The sequence below is a fragment of the Mauremys mutica genome, chromosome 7, assembly GCF_020497125.1.
Source record: "Mauremys mutica isolate MM-2020 ecotype Southern chromosome 7, ASM2049712v1, whole genome shotgun sequence".
Classification (NCBI taxonomy): Eukaryota; Metazoa; Chordata; order Testudines; family Geoemydidae; genus Mauremys; species Mauremys mutica.
In genome coordinates this window covers 23,348,896-23,362,905 of record NC_059078.1, presented here as the reverse complement: position 1 = coordinate 23,362,905, position 14,010 = coordinate 23,348,896, and the positions used below count along the sequence as shown (strand labels likewise).

The following is a 14,010-nucleotide window of genomic DNA, read 5'->3' as shown; positions in this document are numbered from 1 at the left end:
TTCCTATATTTGTACAGCACCTTGCACAATGAAACCCTGATCCTAAGAGGCTGGCAGATGCTGTTACAATACAGATAATACATCAAACAGGGAAGCATTATTAAAAGCTCTCTTTGGTGCCTTCTGGACTTACAATCTATGACCAACCACAGTGTACAATGAGGTTCAGGGAGGTTGAAATTCCCTTGGCATTTAAATGAGACAATAGAATATAATTTGAGACTAAGGAGAGACTCACATAAGAGGGCTCCTGAGTTATTTGAAAAATAACTTGATGGAGGTAGTTTTAACTTCAGTGTAATCTATTAGTAACTGAAAGGACATGCTGCTGCTCATTCCAAGCAAGCCTTACCACTTGCATCATAGAGTTATTTTAAATTTGAAACAGCAAAGGAGCCCCTTTCTCCAGGCCCAGCCCAGAGTTGGAGGTCATAGCCCAACAGCAATTCTGCTACTGGTGTGCATGAACGGCTGCACGTGACCTTCCCTTTGCTGATCAGCAATTGCATTTCAATAGACTAGGTAAGTCTCTAACACTGTATTGCAGGCAGCCAGCAGCCCCATGAGTATTAAAAAACATTTTATTTGCTGGGCTACATAACTTACTGAGCACATCATTGTTACACTCCCACTCATGGGGCAAAAAGTCTTGCTTTTTTGGGGCAGAGAAATTAATTAGCCTAGACAGAAGCTGATTTACCTAGCACCCACTGTAAGTCTAGATTATGCAAAGCAGTGTAAAGATGAGACACTAAATTAAAGCAAAGGTGGTACTGAGAGGAAAGAAATTAAGAGATGGTTTGAAGTGGGATTTGAAGAGATGCAGGAAGGCTGGGCCTAGCAGCAAAATGTGCCTGAGACTAGGGAAGATTTTAGAAAGGAACATGTGGCAGACAGCAGACATAAGGACTATTTAATAGTTACTTTGACTTATGAACAGCAGCAGCTCTTGCCCAGGAAGGGTCTGTGTTTTGAAAGCCATCAGCCCAGCCTAAAGCCTTTGCAACATGTGTTTTTGTTTTGGAACACTGGGCTACTGCCAACAGCCAGGCCATAAGGTGCTGAGACAAGAGATTCAAGCTTCATTCTTATGCCTTTTGACTCTGCTATGGAACAAGAAGTTGCATCCTGAGCCCAGGAAACCTTGGTCTAAGTCCACCTGAAGGCTCTGCAAGCCATCTTGCATTCCATGTTATGCCTTTAGCACAAAAGATACCTGCTGTAGGGGAAGAATAGATAGTCCTTTTATGTAGCCAGTGCAGTCTACACTACCAAGTAAAGTATCAGAGGGGTAGCTGTGCCAGTATATATTCCACCTGCATCTGTAATATTCACTCCATGCATCTCAAGAAGTGGGTTTTTTTTTTACCCATGAAAGCTTATGCCTAAATAAATCTGTTAGTTTAAGGTGCCACTGGACTCATTTTTCTACCAAGTAAGGTGCTCACACTGCTGCACTATGGGAAAGAGCAGCAGGAGAGAACACGCTGCACCAGCACCACCTCTCAGGGATTTAAGTACTGCTTTAGTGGATTAAAAGCAAATGATGGAGTGGCCTGTAGCACTGTAGAGCCATCAGACACTTAGAGTTCTGAAGGAGTCCCTCAATCTCCAATTGTGTGTGTGTGTGGTGCTGGAGGCTTTCCTCACTGTGGAGATAAGTTGGTTGTAGGGGTAAGAGGCTTCCTATACTAGAAGGAAGCTCCAGCCAGGAGCTTTGCTTTAAATGTTGGAGACAGGGGGCTGCTCTGGTCTGTTTATGATTAAAGATCAGTGTCAAGGCACTGGCCTCCCTCCCACACAACAAACTGAGTTTTACTCAGTCTAGACTTTCTGTAAAGCAGGGGAAAAGGGATATATCCTTCCCTCTCCAGAAGAGTTCTTCCACCCCACTACATTTGCTTGCTGTCTTAAGCTATGGTCCTGCCTCTGCAGCTTAAGTAGCATGACCAGCTGCCGAAGCTTAGAGGGGTCAGCAACCTTTCAGAAGTGGTGTGTTGAAACCTTAAATTAGAGTGACTAAATGAAGACTCATGTGCCAGTAACACAGGGGTTCTCAAACGGGGGGTCAGAACCCCTCAAGGGGTCACAAGCTGCCAGCCTTCCCCCTAAACACCACTTTGCCTCTAGCATTTATAATGGTGTTATAAATTAAAAACACTTCATATATTTAAGGGGGGGTTGCACTCAGACTTGCTATGGGAAAGGGGTCACCAGTAAAAAAGTTTGAGAGCCAGTGCAGTAATACATTTTAATGTTTTTACAAGGTCTCTTTTGATAAGTCTAATATATAACTAAACTATTGTAAGTAAAGTAAATAAGGTTTTTAAAGTGTTTAAGAAGCCTAAATTAAAATGCAGGGGCCCCTGAACTGGCAGCCTGGGCAGTGTTAGTGCCACTGAAGATCAGCTCACAGGCTGCCTTCAGCACACATGCCATAAGTTGCCTACCCTAGGCTTAGAACGTTCACTTTGACCAATAAGAACCCACACTAGGGTTAGTGTAAAAAGCTAGTGTTGGAATTTGAGGCCTTGTAGATAGAGGCAAAGAAAAGTCAGTTGGAGCTGGCAGTAGAGCTGGGTTGCCCTTCCCTTCCCTCCCCCCCCCCCAGACCTTGACTTTGTGCATCTGTCTTTAGCAATAGGCTAGTACTGTGGTTAACAGTCCATACAAAAATGGTAGGAGAGAGGAGTGTCAAGGAGATTCCACAGCACTGAAGTGTAGTACAACACTTCTTCCTGCAGACAGGAGTGCCTGGGTGTAGCAGTTAGACACCACTTGTTCTGCAGAGTATGACCACCAGGCAGGGACTGCACATCAGCCAAGTCATGTTTACATTAATGTAAACATGATTTTACAGGAACTGCCTAGGGCTCCAAGAGGATCATACATCAGGGGTACAATGAAGCTGACTCTGTCCACTTGTTGTACAGCAGATGATGCAATTAGAGCCTTAACTTCCCCATAACCTGTTCCATCATCTGCTGGGAGTCTCTAGAAGACAGCTCCACACAAGTCTTTTCTAGGAGTTTTATCAAGTGGTTAAAAAGCTTGTTCATTTCCATTATTCAAGAGTTTAAAGCTACAGAGATCACTGCTGTTTTCTAGAGAGAAAAGTCCATTAATAGAAAGGGTGGTAGACAAGGCTCTTCATTTAGGAAGGGCTCACTTTAATTTAGTTCCAAGAGTTCCCATTACAGAGAGTCGGGGACAGTTTAGTAATAGGGAAGATAATCAGAAACAGGGAGGAAAACCACAAAATTCATTCTCGTTAAGTTTATTGGCATCATGTTTGTCTCTTTACAGAACCGCTCAGCCTACGTACTAGAATGTAGACCTCTGGAAAACAGGTAGAAGTGTTCCATTGAAGCAAGCTACAAATGCAAGAACAAGGACTAGGGAAGAGGAGGAAAGGGAGGGGACAACCAAGTTTTTCCATACCAAAAATTCCAGATTAGTGGTCAGCAAGAAGGGAGAAAAGATTTATAATCCAAATCATTTGTCAAGGGATGACTACCTCAACCCAGAAAAAGGGAAAGATGAGCGCTCCATCCACAAAGGTGGGAAGTCACTGGAACACCTCAGACTCTTTGCAGAACGTTTAAAAAAGTTAGTGGGCAGAGAAGGTGAACAAACAAGATGAGCATTTGACAGCTGTATTTAATTTTTGGAATCCAATAATCCAGTATGCATATCATCCTCTGAAAATTTAACTACAAGGAAGCCAGACAGATTTTCCAGAAGATGAAGCTTTTCAGCTCTCAAAGTCAATAAAAAGGTTTACATAATTCTTGCTTCTACTGTACAGAATACTGCCTCTATCTGGACTTCATTGCTAGCACACTGCATTTCAGCGTCCTCCTCACCTTTCTAGTGAATCTGTGTTTCAGTACTTAAACATGTAATTCAAGAATTTTACACTAATTTATACATTTTTAATTGGTTGCATATATTAACATGTACTATAAGATTTTTCCTAAAGAAGCATTACATAATACATGGATACTGTAAAAAGATCTGATTAGTTAAAAGTAACAAGCATTAACAGATACATACAAAACTCAACCTAATTGGACTGAGTGCTGAGCTTGCAATGAACTATGGGTAATCAGCCTTTCCAGTTGCAGCCTTCACAGGGGAACACAAGACAGTTAAAAAATGTATGTCACTTGTTACACAGATTACCTGTAAACAGTTTCTTTCCATTGGACACCTGAAATTAGCTTACGTTCCAAACATACATAAGATTTTCCATTTTAAACTAAGAGAAAGGCCTGTTACCATGAAGTGATGTGGAAGGATGTAGGGACATGGATGAGTTCTGTGTAGAGGAATGGGCTTACAGTTGCTCATGGTAGATGGGAGGATTTTGGCAGCTGGAGATGGGAGTTTATTTGTTTTTACATAGAAGAGGGGCTTTGTGTTTGAAGGCCTAAGTGTGATCTGTTTGTGAAGGACTGTGCTCAACCCCTCCATCTCCATCTCAGCAGCTGCAGGACTCTGCAGTGGCCTTTGCTCGGTCATTCTTGTCTAGTTTGATGGGTTCAGGGAATTCGTTGTAAAGCTCCACCTCTGTTTCCTAAGGAGAGAAGAGAGTCACCAGTTATAGATTTTACTCCTTATTCTCAGCTACTGAAGTCTTTCAGACTGAGTGTGCCAAGTCAGCACTTGACACCACCTTTGGGAATGGGCAGATACTGATGCAGGGAAGTCAAATTCAGCATGTCTCTTGCTAGTGGCATTAGCTTAAATGCAACATGAATTGCTTAGATTCTGCATGCAGAATTGTAACTGGACAGCCACTAGAGGGCACTAGATATTTCTTCACATCATACCTGTTTAAGTGCATTTCGTGCAATCGTCTGGAAAGCTTGTTCCACATTAATGGCCTCCTTGGCACTAGTTTCGAAGTACGGGATGTTATTTTTGCTGTAGCACCAAGCCTGTGCTCGTTTTGTGGTAACCTGTATGAGAAACAGGGAAGAATCACCACCTTCATCTATGCAAAGGGCACTCAGTGCTAGTGTTGGTTGCCACACCTATGGACAGAAAGCTAGCATCCAGTTTGATCAGCCAAAGCTGCTGCCATAGGTAGAAGGCCAATATAGTATGGTTTAAATCTTAAGTGCAGTAAGATTTTGCTACAGCTGTAGCAAGTGTTAGATACTTTGTCTAGAATGCAGCTAGTTTAACATCACTACCAAGCATTTTGGCATCAGTTCTCCAAGAACTATGGAGTCATCTGCATGATTAAACTCTCCCCAGCCCTTGGGGGGGGGGGGGGAGAAATACAAAAGGGTCAGGTATATGCTGGATGTTACAATGAACTTCCTAACTCTCACTGCATGGGCAACATGCAAGAGAAAGGCTTTAGCAGACCCAGTCAGTTTGAGAACAGCTGGGATTTTAGGACAGAGATTGAATCTTTGCTTGAGGGTATTCTGAAGGATGTTCACACCCCCCCCCCCCCCCAATTCCTGAGAGGAAGCCTCCCCTTTATGTTGCAAACCCTACGGTCACAATGGATACCCCCTCTCCTCCACACAGCATGCAAGACAGACCAGCAACATTTTCTCCAAGCCAGAGGTGACCAGGAACTGCATGGAATAAGACAGTCTTTTAGATGGCTTGGAGTTGCTAAATAAGACTGAACTAGCATCTGTGCTGCACATCCTGAACCACTGCCTCATGTTTCCTCTAATGTTATGCTCCTTCTCAGCAAGGGAATGTAGGCCTCTGTAGAGGCCAGATGGGTAGCTCTCTTCCCAAGGACCCAGGTTAAACAGCGTTGGCTGTGACTCTTTATAAGATGCCCTGATGCTCTGGGCAAGACTAAGCTGCCTCTTAGAATTGTCCTGACAAGCTCTCCAATTCAAAAGCTTTAGAGAAAGGCCACTGACTTACTTGTCTGTTTTCTAGGTCAATCTTGTTTCCCAACACAACAAATGGGAAGTTCTCAGGATCTCTTGGACTGGCCTGAATGAGAAACTCGTCCCTCCAGCTGTCTAGGGTTTTAAATGTATTTGGAGCCGTCACATCGAATACCAGCACACAGCAGTCTGCTCCTCTGTAGAAGGCCACACCCAGAGACTGAAACCGTTCCTGTCCTGCTGTATCCCATATCTATAGGAAAAAAAAGCAGAGGGACAAGTTAGTAGAGAAGTTACTTACTAGCCCAGATGTGGGTCTTGGGGCAGCTCTAGTGCCAGGGTTCTCAAACTGGGGGTAGGGACCCCTCAGGGGTCACCATGTTATTACATGGGTGGTTGAGAGCTGTCAGCCTCTACTGCAAACCCTGCTTTGCCTCCAGCATTTATAATGGTGTTAAATATAAAGAGTGTTCTTCATGTATGGGGGGGGTCACAGAGGCTTGCTGTGTGAAAGGGGTCACTGGTACAGAAGTCTGAGAACCCCTGCTCTAGTGCTATTGTTCAAATTGAGGAATCTAGCATGTTTGCTCATTCAATGCTCCTTGCAATTCTGCAGTCCTCAACCAGCCTCATGGCAGTGTTGAGAGAAGTTATTAGAGACTTGTCCTTACATCTCCTGCACATAGTGTCCAAGAAGTCACTAAAGGCCCTCTGGCTCCTTGTAAGAGGCAAGACTACCATAGTTTCAGAATTGTATCAAATTTCAGATTCCTGTCTCAATTTAGAGACATCAAGAAAGAGGTTTTTAAAAGTGACTTTGCTTTTGAAAACCAACTTATGTATAGTCTCCATGATCAAATCCCAAAGTATGTTGCACTGTTACAAGAGATACAGAGTAGGCAGCCACAGGGAGTCTAGATCTGAGCAACAACATTGAGTCATATTTGGAAGGTAAGTTTCCCCTTGAGCTTTTCAGACAGATTTGAGAATTCAGTAGTGCTTTCATATGTTCATGTATCTCTTTTACAAGTTTCACCATGTACCTCAATCCCACCAATAGCCAAGCAAATCAGCAGAAACAAACTGGCTTGTAGAGTTGTCTTAATGTGACTTGGTCAGGAATTCTACCATGCAATTCCTTCCCCCTGCTCCCAGAGTGATTTCTAGTCAGACTCAATGCATTTCTCATTTCCACAAGACAGCTAGAAGTTCTGATCATTTAGATTCCTGCCTGCAGCTGGTTTGAGTTTAATTGCAAGCTGGAAGTTCAACAGCAGGTTCTGTTAAAGTGAGTCCTGGGAAGTCTCTTCCCTGCCTTGTCTCACTCCCTTTTGTTTAAGGAACAGAGCAAAAATCTGCAGCAGAGTTGGGAAGAGTCAAGTATGATGGCAGTTGTGTTTTAGCCCATTTGAAGTTGGGTGGACAGGTTGTCCACAGAAGACCATCCACACTAGAGAGCTACCCCCTGAAATACTTCTATGGAATACTGGAAATTCTCTTGTGGACATTTCCCTTCTATAGGGATTTATATCTAAAGAAAAGATTAGGATTTGAGAAGACTGACTTTGCTAATGAGAGCATCAGAATAGGAAGTTGAGGGATACAAGTCTTCATGCTTCAGAGGGTAAGCCAGCCATTACTTGACGATGGCGGGGAAGGGTTTCCCTCAGCTGCCTATTCCATAACCTTTCAATGGGGGATTTATTGAATCTTTCTACAGAGGATCTGTTTAGTTACTAGTACTAGAGACTGGACTAGTGACCTGGCAGTTCTGTTACCCACTGATCAGGAATATTGACATTTGGTTTGGGAAGAAGAGTTAAGCCAGTTGGGTGGACTATCTTCTAGAATAGAAGACATGACCCTGATTGGTTTATCATACCGCACACTCCCTCTTAGCCCCAACCCCCTGCCACGGGCAGGCCTCCTTAGGGAGGTGTGGAGGAACATTTGGGAGGCAAGGAACAGGGCCTGGGCCAGCCTCCACAGGGAGTGGGGAGGGAATGCCAGGCTTCTAGTCCTGCTCCTCCCCCCAGCCCTTCCCCATTGGGGGCAGGGAGGGAGCACCACACTTCTTGCCCCAAATCCTGCTCCACTCCCCCTGTAGCTCCAGCTCCTCCCCCATCCCCAGCTCTGCCTTTAACTCAAGCTCTGCTGCTGAGGAAGCCTTGGCTGTGCAGTAGTGGAGGAGGGGTACAGACAGATTCTGTTAAAGGCAGTTGGGAAGGGAGAACTGGAAAAGTTTGTGCACCAGTGGCCTAGGTTGTGTGTATGGAAAAAAAAAAAAAAAAAGCAATCTCCAAGCCAAACAGGTCATGGCCAGCCACTCCAACGAAAGTAGTGTTCTAGCCTAGAACATTCAGGGTCTACATACACTAAAAGTCTAGACATGCTATTGTACTCTTGGGGCATCCTTGAGTTAGTGTGTTTAAGGAACCAAGTCTGATAGTGTTCCAGCCTGGGACCTGGTGGGAATGCTACCCAGCAGCTCTACAAGTGTCCCATACACAAATAAAGCAGTGTTAGAACACCAAAACAACTAAGCACTGGTGTTATTAGGTTGCATAGAGTCCTGTTTACACTGCTCCTCCACATAGGATGGGAAGATATTTTGGCTGGAACTGCTGGTAAACAAGTCTCCCCCAACTTACTGTCTAGGGCACTAGACAGGGCCTTACAAGCAGGTGGTTAGACTTATGTACATGACTAACCTGCAGTCTGCTAGAGAAAGGACCAATTCCTGTAAAAGGCCTTTCATGGGTGCCTGGCTCCAACTACTCTGCTTTCTCCTCCCACCCATGTGAGGAAGATTTATTCAGTTGATAAGGTGAGGATACTTCCCACTTATCCACGTAAGCAAGTTGGGACTGTATCTGAACTAAAGTTCTTGGATCTTAGCCCAGGATACAGTCTTCCTTATGCCACCCTTGTACTCTGATTGGTTGCTATAAGGCCTTCTGTTTTGACTGGTTACAGCCAGCCTTCAGAATGCCCCACCATGTGATGGCTTCACCTTGAGGCCTTCCCCTGATCTCTACTTCTTGCCCTTTGAGAAAGGCTTCTCCTGCCTTCCCTTAAATGGAACTGAGGAGCTGCATTTAGTATCTGAGATGGTTAGAAATTGATGGCCAAATGGAGAAGAGTAGCTAAGGAATGCAAAAGATCTAAGGAGTCAGCAGAGGTATTTGTAGAATCATTATGGCTATGGGTCACCTGCAGTTAATCCAATCCTGAGCCAACATGCAGGGAACATTATTATGAATGAGCACAGAAATGCCGACCTCAGCTGCTTACATTTGGCATGAATGTGTACTTCTGCCCAATCCTGAGCACTCTACATCTGAGCTGTGAAAACCTCTTAAAAATAGGCAAGTAAACAGATGAGCTAGCAGCTCAGTCACTACCCTTACCTGCATTGTGACTAATCTATCATCCACCATCACCTCCTTTGTCAGGAAGTCTGCTCCTATTGTTGCTTTGTATTGGTTACTGAATTTCTTGTTCACATACTGGTTCATGAGTGATGTCTTCCCCACCCTATAAGAAGAAACAAAATGAGGCAAGACTAATCAAGTAGTTTCTGCAGACAGCATTGATACCCACGGCAGATTCAGTCCAAGTGTTTTTGCTTTATTTAATAGCATGATTGAGGTACCAGGACCTTCACTCTGAAGAAGTGTGTTGACCAAATGCCCGATCACAGTGAGCTGGACATTTAGAAGACACTCACATCATCCTGGACAGGAGAAGTGACTATGAAACTCCTTGAGCAAGAGAGGTTTAGATTGCACAATACAGTTAGTTTTGGGGGCTGTGTAAGCTCAACCAGCCCATTTGGTTCTGACCAGGAAAGGGAGTAATGACAAGCACTTTTGGAAGTGTTGCTTTAGTACAGACACTCCCCAACTTTTGCTGCACCATCCCCTCCCTCCATGGGGAAGGCTTTCCCAGGGACAGAAAGACACACTGGGGATGGGCTCCAGTCAAGCCCTGCTGCTCCAGGCATGAGCTACCCACTCCCCCAAAGACCTAGTTGGTGCAGAGCAGGGCTCTTTGCCCTCCCTCCCCCAGCATAGGGCCAGTCACTCCTGCAAGCTCTGGAGGGAAATATTCAGAGCTGTGGCCAGTCAGGTGTCTGGGCTAGGGCAGCAGCAGGGAGTGTAGAGTGTGCAGGGAGTCTCGCAGACTGCAACTGGAGCAGGGCAGCTCTCCCCCCATCCCTGACCACTGGGGACTCCTGTGCACTCTGCTGCCCTGGCCCAGACAGCCCCATGCCACCCCTCCCCCCACCATAGGCTTGTGGCACCTCTCCCCTGGCCTGGAAGGGTGTGCCAGTTTGAAGACACTGCTTTAGAAGATTCTAGTCCTCAAAAGATGTTGAGATAGTACCCAGTGCAAAGGGACCCCCTCAAACTTGATTTTAGGCCTTCAGACAAGGGGCAGGAACTGGCTTCCAATAGAAATTAGCTATATTGCTCACACCTCAAGTTCCTTCAGGTTATCAAGTGACCCTTGCCCCAGGTAGTGAAAACAGCTAATGGAATCCAACACTATGAATAAGATAGTTTCAATGGTATTGCTACAGTAGCCAAACTCCTCCTTTATGTCCTGTGGAGACAGACCCTAACATACTTGCTTAGTGAAGTAGCCTAGGGAGTGGAGATTCTCCCAGAGAAGCCAGCTTAGAGGTTATATCCACTCCCTCAAGGCAGCCAAGTGTTCTGTTCAGCAGCTTGCTGGATGTGGTGGGACAGATTTGTTTATCTGATGAGATTCAGGGTCAAATGACTGGTTGCAGTAAATCCAGGAACAAAAAGCAAGTGTCTGCTTCACTGATTAACAGGAAGCTGAAGTTTTACATCTTTGCTCAAGGTATCACTGAAGCCTATTTTCAGTACTCCCAGATCACAACATTTGAGCCAAGCCAAGCAAGTGGCTAGCACAGTATTTGTTGTTTTAGGATCCCATTCCTCATTGCCCAATGCAAAGGTAAAAGCTTTAGGAGATCTGAAGTCTTGTTCTTGGGAGGTTTCTAATGCAGATTTAGAAGATTATTTTTACCAAGCTGAGTTACCATAGAAGCTTTGGCAGTACTGTAGATTGCCAGTACTTCTAAATACTGAATTGGGGACAAACTGGGAAGAAGGGAGAGTCAAGTGTCCTTAAAGCCATAAAGGCAGCATAGTAGTCAGCTGTTTTCCCACAACCCAAATATCCAATACTTCACTGGTCCTAACTAGGGCAGAAAACAAGCATTTGCAAGCCACATTATGGGACACTTCAGCTGGACACAAGTCATTTACATTAAGTTAAAGGCTCCGCCACTTACCCAGAGTCTCCAAGGATGATGACTTTCAGTAACACTTTCTTCCTAGAAGTCATCTTTCAAACTAAAAGGAAAGAGATGAGTTCCCATCACTCAGGAGGAAGTGACTGCACATTATCATCACAAAAAGTGAGGCCGTTAACATGGAATTGAAACAGCTCATAGAAATCCTGTGGCTCTTCTAGAGAAAACGTTAGAGGGAACCCATCCTGTATGCCTGAAAGTTTTAAATGCAACCAGAGACTTCTGGAGCTTTACAATACAATTACTACTTGGCTCACCAAGTTACTAATTAGTGGTTGCTCATTGGTTTATGCTTCCATTGCCTCACACCATTTATACCAAGTTTATGGCATAGAGGTGGGCAGTCTGCTACTGTAGCCCGAGCTACAGCCCCCCCCCCCCCCCCATTTTATAAGGCTGTCCAGTTTGGCTTCTTCTGGACATGCTGGCCCAAACTGACTCACCTGGTAGTGCTGAGCTTAACTAACTGGTGCCATTAGGCTACACTAGAGTCAGGCTTCTCGTCCCTGTCAAGTCTCCTTGTGAGACCACAGACAGTACAGATTAGAGTTCTATTTCTAGGCAAGTAACTCTAAGAGGGAAGTATTAGGTGTTCCAGAGTAAGGTTAGAGGATACATGCAATAGCAAGAGAACCAGGATGGGGACCTTTACTAGTAGCATTTCTATAAGTTTGTTGCATGTGTTTTCAACTGGAGTCTAGATCACTACAGTATGTGCAGGGGCACTGAGCAATGGCACCCAATAGAGCAGCCTATGTTAACACTAGAAAAAGTGGTTCCTGACTGCTCTGCAAAAAAATCCTCATCCCCAATGAGACTCTACCGCAATTAAAACCAAAATCCTTGCATGCAAGAATTAAGCATTTAAAATGAGACAGTCTTAGCAAAAATGGTGCTAAGGGTCTGTCAATTTTCTGAAAGGAACTTCCTCCAAGGTAAGCTTCTTAGAAGAGTCAGCTGTAGCATCAGTAGGGTTTGAAGACTTGTGTACTTGGAATTAACTGACTGGAGCTGAACAGTACATAGAATTTCTGCTTCTGAGGTCCTCTTCACTAGGCTAGAAGTTTGAGAACCCAAGTTTAGATACTACTCTAGCACCACCACTTTCTAAAGCATATGGTTGGCCAGCATAGATGGGTTTGTACTAAATTTAGCTTAGGGCCCTTAAGGGCATTTTTAATGTTCCTCTCAGCACAGCACAGATGGGAGCATACTCTGTTGCCATTTTGAGCTTATCTACATACCATAGTTTCCTTGTGCTTCCTATCTGTCTACATCCATCTGTTATCTTAGATTAGAGACTTAGGGCCTAGTACAAAGGAGCACCAGCCCTCATCTAGGACCCACAGGCACTAGCACAATAAGTCTGGGTTAAACCAGTGTAAAACCCTTTAGGAACACTTAAACCAGTTAAAGCAGTACTGAATCTGTGTGTAAACACTAAGTCTAACTGCTGCAGAACAATCTCACATATTTATTGGTCCCACAAAGCCAGAGGGCACTCCATAATTCACCAGTTTAGCATTCTGCTGAGGCCTACACATTTCTCAATCTGTTCTCTAGAGAGAAAAGGAGTATTTTAAGATACATTTTTAAAGTTAATCTTCACGTTTCATCCAGTTTTACAGAGCTCCTTTCCCCCAATCCAACTACCCCCTTTTCAGAGCAAAGATGCTGTTGGGGTTAACTGCTTGCATTGAATCATTCTAGTAAGTGTCACAGCAGATTCTGATCCAATCTTAACTAATCAGACAGTTCTCAATGTAGGAAACAAACAGCAATGGTATAACTTTGAGACAGAAGTGGGATTGACTTGAGATTTGGACTCGCTCCTGACAACTGATGGGAGTGTCGGGAGTGACAGAGTTTATTTGGAAGAAGACTTTGAAGAGCATTCACTGATACCATTCGACATGGACCAGCACAGTCAACTGCTTAATACTCTTAGCAAGAGAAGGGTACACAGAAGTTTACTCTCATTGACACCACTCAGCAGTGTGATGTAAACAGACTTTTATGCCTTATACTCAAGCCCTTGAGTAAATTTCATGGACTGCAAGAAAACTGATGTTAGCCCCGATATTGTCATTTTCCCCTAACAGCAAGGGGATTGAGGCAGGCATCCCTGCTTCCACCTCCCCACTGAGGCCCCAGCTACTTGTGGGAGAAGAGAAGGAGTGGGCCAGTCATGTAGTTGGCTGGTCCAATCCTGGAGGGAAAAGGACAGCAGGCCAGGAGTTGCTGCCCCCATCCCTGGTCACAGCCAGGAAGACACCACCACCATGGAGCTAAGACCAGGATCCATCCCCCACTTGAGTATGGGGGTCCTTGCCCCTGTGATGGGATCATGTTACAACTGGTAGTGGCACTTGCTATTGTGCTGACTAGTAACAATGGAGCTGTCTCAGCTCCTGTGGTGTCTCCTTTGGGTCTGAGGGGTACTGCTGTGGGGCACCATTCCCATCCCACTCCCTCTGCTGGCTTGACAAACAGCAGCAGCCTGGGCTGGAGCTGAAGATGGAGCGAGCCAGGCCTGGATTCCTTCCCCAAGCCAGGTCAGACAAGTCAGAGCTGTGAGATGAAGCAGCATTGCTCCACCTCAAGGATAGGACCAGCTCACTAGCTGTTGTGCCCCCTCAAGCAACCACAGCTAGAAGCTGGCTTCCACCTCCCTGTGTTGCAAAAACTGCAGCAGTTTTCACTCATGCTACTGCTATATATTTTTTTTAATTGATTTTTCCAAGCCTTACAGTCCACACTACCTTCACCTCAGAAGGGTGACAGTACCCT

General features: G+C 44.9%; 1 protein-coding gene across 1 annotated transcript in view; it reads right to left on the bottom strand.

Moving 5' to 3' along the window:
- Positions 1 to 3,264: 3,264 nt before the first annotated feature.
- Positions 3,265 to 14,010, bottom strand: part of RAB7A (RAB7A, member RAS oncogene family) — a 29,684-nt gene continuing 18,938 nt past the window's right edge. Inside the window, exons 2-6 of the mRNA XM_045022922.1 lie at positions 11,200 to 11,260; positions 9,281 to 9,407; positions 5,905 to 6,123; positions 4,836 to 4,964; positions 3,265 to 4,579 (exon numbers count right to left, since the gene is read on the bottom strand). Coding sequence (XP_044878857.1) covers positions 4,484 to 4,579; positions 4,836 to 4,964; positions 5,905 to 6,123; positions 9,281 to 9,407; positions 11,200 to 11,252 — 624 coding nt within the window. The 5' untranslated portion in view covers positions 11,253 to 11,260 and the 3' untranslated portion in view covers positions 3,265 to 4,483. The remainder of the gene's footprint in view (positions 4,580 to 4,835; positions 4,965 to 5,904; positions 6,124 to 9,280; positions 9,408 to 11,199; positions 11,261 to 14,010) is intronic.